Source organism: Rhincodon typus, chromosome 14 (genome assembly GCF_021869965.1).
Source record: "Rhincodon typus isolate 14 chromosome 14, sRhiTyp1.1, whole genome shotgun sequence".
Taxonomy (NCBI): domain Eukaryota; kingdom Metazoa; phylum Chordata; class Chondrichthyes; order Orectolobiformes; family Rhincodontidae; genus Rhincodon; species Rhincodon typus.
This window is the reverse complement of record NC_063345.1, coordinates 23,850,780-23,853,248: the sequence shown is the minus strand read 5'-3', so window position 1 is coordinate 23,853,248 and position 2,469 is coordinate 23,850,780. Positions and strand designations below refer to the sequence as shown.

The window sequence follows — 2,469 nt, the reverse complement described above, 5'->3', positions numbered from 1 at the left end:
TGTGAAATGGCTTGGAACTGTTCACAATCTTAAAGGTGCTCTATAAAGGTATGTCTCTGTTGTTGAATTGTGACTTGTAGTGATAATTTTGGTTGGCTTCCTTTTTTCTAACTACAGCAATATCAGGACCAATGTAGCGCACGATGGTTTTGTCTGTTGAAGCCAACCAAGCTAGGAACAGGAGGCCAAACTGTTTGGTTTATTTCTAGTCTGCCTACTCAGTTAACTCACCTGATAAACACATTGAGCTAATGGGTGAGCACATATGCCACTTTTACTTTAATGCATTAAAGCAAAAATTATACTGACTAGAAATATTTTTGACTATATGCCTTGCAATTGAGTTAGGTGGTAAAGTAGTTTGCAGTTAGCAAACATGGAGGGAAATCCTTCCATTCATTCATTCATTACTAAAGCTTGTTCACAAGTAAGTACTTTTTGTTTGGCCTGTAGAAATTGCCGTAAATAGGGAAGAATCTTAATTGTTTTTAAATATAAATGGTTGAATAAAAAATACCGGGCAAAATGGTTTCATTGGTAAAGCCTTTTCACAGAGTATACGCATGTATGGGAGAAGGGGATAACGTGGGCGAACTAAAACAATGAATAATGGGCACATGGTATCACTGTGACTACACAGATTCCTTTATCTAGTGTAGGTGGAGATGAAGGAGTCGGAACTGAATACTGTTTTGTTAGTACAATAAAAGGAATCATTGTATGCAAACATAATATGTAGAACGCTACAGACCATATGATCACCAATTACAAAAGGCGTTGGGTTGATGCTGACACGGAGGAATTGTCACCTTAATTGATTATTTTCCCTTCCAGAACTGAGTGGAGATGAACTGGCCTGTCTTCTACACTGTTCTAATAGGGGTGAACAAGCACTCGACCGGGATCGGACGGATATGGTTGTCTGTTCTGTTCATTTTCAGGATCATGGTGCTGGTTGTGGCTGCAGAAAGTGTCTGGGGCGATGAAAAGACTGGCTTCACTTGCAACACTCAACAGCCGGGTTGTAACAGTGTCTGTTATGATCAGTTTTTCCCCATCTCCCACATCAGGCTTTGGGCACTCCAGTTGATCCTGGTGGCCACTCCCGCTCTCCTGGTGGCCATGCACGTTGCCCATAAGCATCATGTGGAAAAGAAGATTTTCCGGATCAAGCAGCTTACAGGAGAAGCTGGGGAAATGGACATAGAGAAGGTGACCAAGCGCAAAATGCACATCATCGGGTCTCTCTGGTGGACCTACGTGATCAGTATTATCTTCAGGGTGATTTTCGAAGTTGCCTTCTTGTACATCTTCTACTTGATCTACCCGGGCTTCAGGATGATCCGCCTGGTCAAGTGCGATGCATTCCCTTGCCCCAACACAGTGGATTGCTTTGTCTCCAGACCCACCGAGAAGACTATCTTCACTATCTTCATGCTGGCAGTCTCTGGCGTCTGCGTGCTGCTGAATATAGCAGAGGTGGGCTACTTGATCATCAAGGCTTGTGTGAGACAGTGTCAGAAAAAAGAAACCAGATCCAGTAAAAGTGCATTTTACGGGCGTAAGTTTCCTCAATTCAGACCAAATGAAATAAACGAGTTACTGTCAAATCATGAACCTGCATTTCTGAAAAACAGTAAAATGAACGCTGTCCGGAAAAGTGCATCAAATAAAGATGTTTGTAGAACCGCCTGAATTTTAAAACACGACCTCCCTTGTGTAAGCATTGTGATTTTTTTTAAAAAAAAAACATTTTTTATTAGCTTAAGCCCCTTGCCCCCACCACATCCTGATTCTGATCGTTTTTATCGTACTGTACTGAATATTAAAACCTCGTCAATCTTTTTTGAATGCTTCTTTCCCATTCTCAAGTTCCAGCGCCATATCTGTTCTAAAGCCATTAAACCTGTTCACACTGCAGTATTAATGACATTGCTAGACAGTCACTGTAGCATGCATCTCACTGGAAGATGCTGGGTGTATGGTTGCCAACAACTGTGTTAGAATAAGTCTGCTATATAACAACCTTTGCTTCAATTCTACAATTATTTCCCCAGTATCCTCTATTACTGTTCATGATGTGGGATCACCCATAAGGTACACTATTCCATTGGTTGGATTGTGTAAAGTTTGCGAGCAGATCCCATGGAATGCATGGAAGAAAACAAAGGGTAACAAAATGGGTCACTACCCAATATATTTGTATTATCTTAGCTACATGGCTATTCTCTTGCAGTCTTACAAATGAACTCAAGGTATGTAGCCTTTATACATCTACAATTAGAGTTGAACAGGTCTGAACTTTGGCTGGAGCTCCTCTTGCCGCAGCTAAAAATAATACTAACTGCTGTAAATGTTTGAGCAACTTCTGCCCATTGTTAGACCTTACTTCCACCGAAGATCAGTATCATCACTGGAGTTACACAGCGAGCAACCACCTACAGTATCTCTCAAGGTTCCGCTAGTCTT

The 2,469-nt window shown here is 41.4% G+C and overlaps 1 protein-coding gene across 1 annotated transcript in view; it reads left to right on the top strand.

Moving 5' to 3' along the window:
- Positions 1 to 2,027, top strand: part of LOC109930310 — a 75,790-nt gene extending 73,763 nt beyond the window's left edge. The window contains exon 11 of the mRNA XM_048605291.1: positions 841 to 2,027. Coding sequence (XP_048461248.1) covers positions 841 to 1,695 — 855 coding nt within the window. The 3' untranslated portion in view covers positions 1,696 to 2,027. The remainder of the gene's footprint in view (positions 1 to 840) is intronic.
- Positions 2,028 to 2,469: the final 442 nt, after the last annotated feature.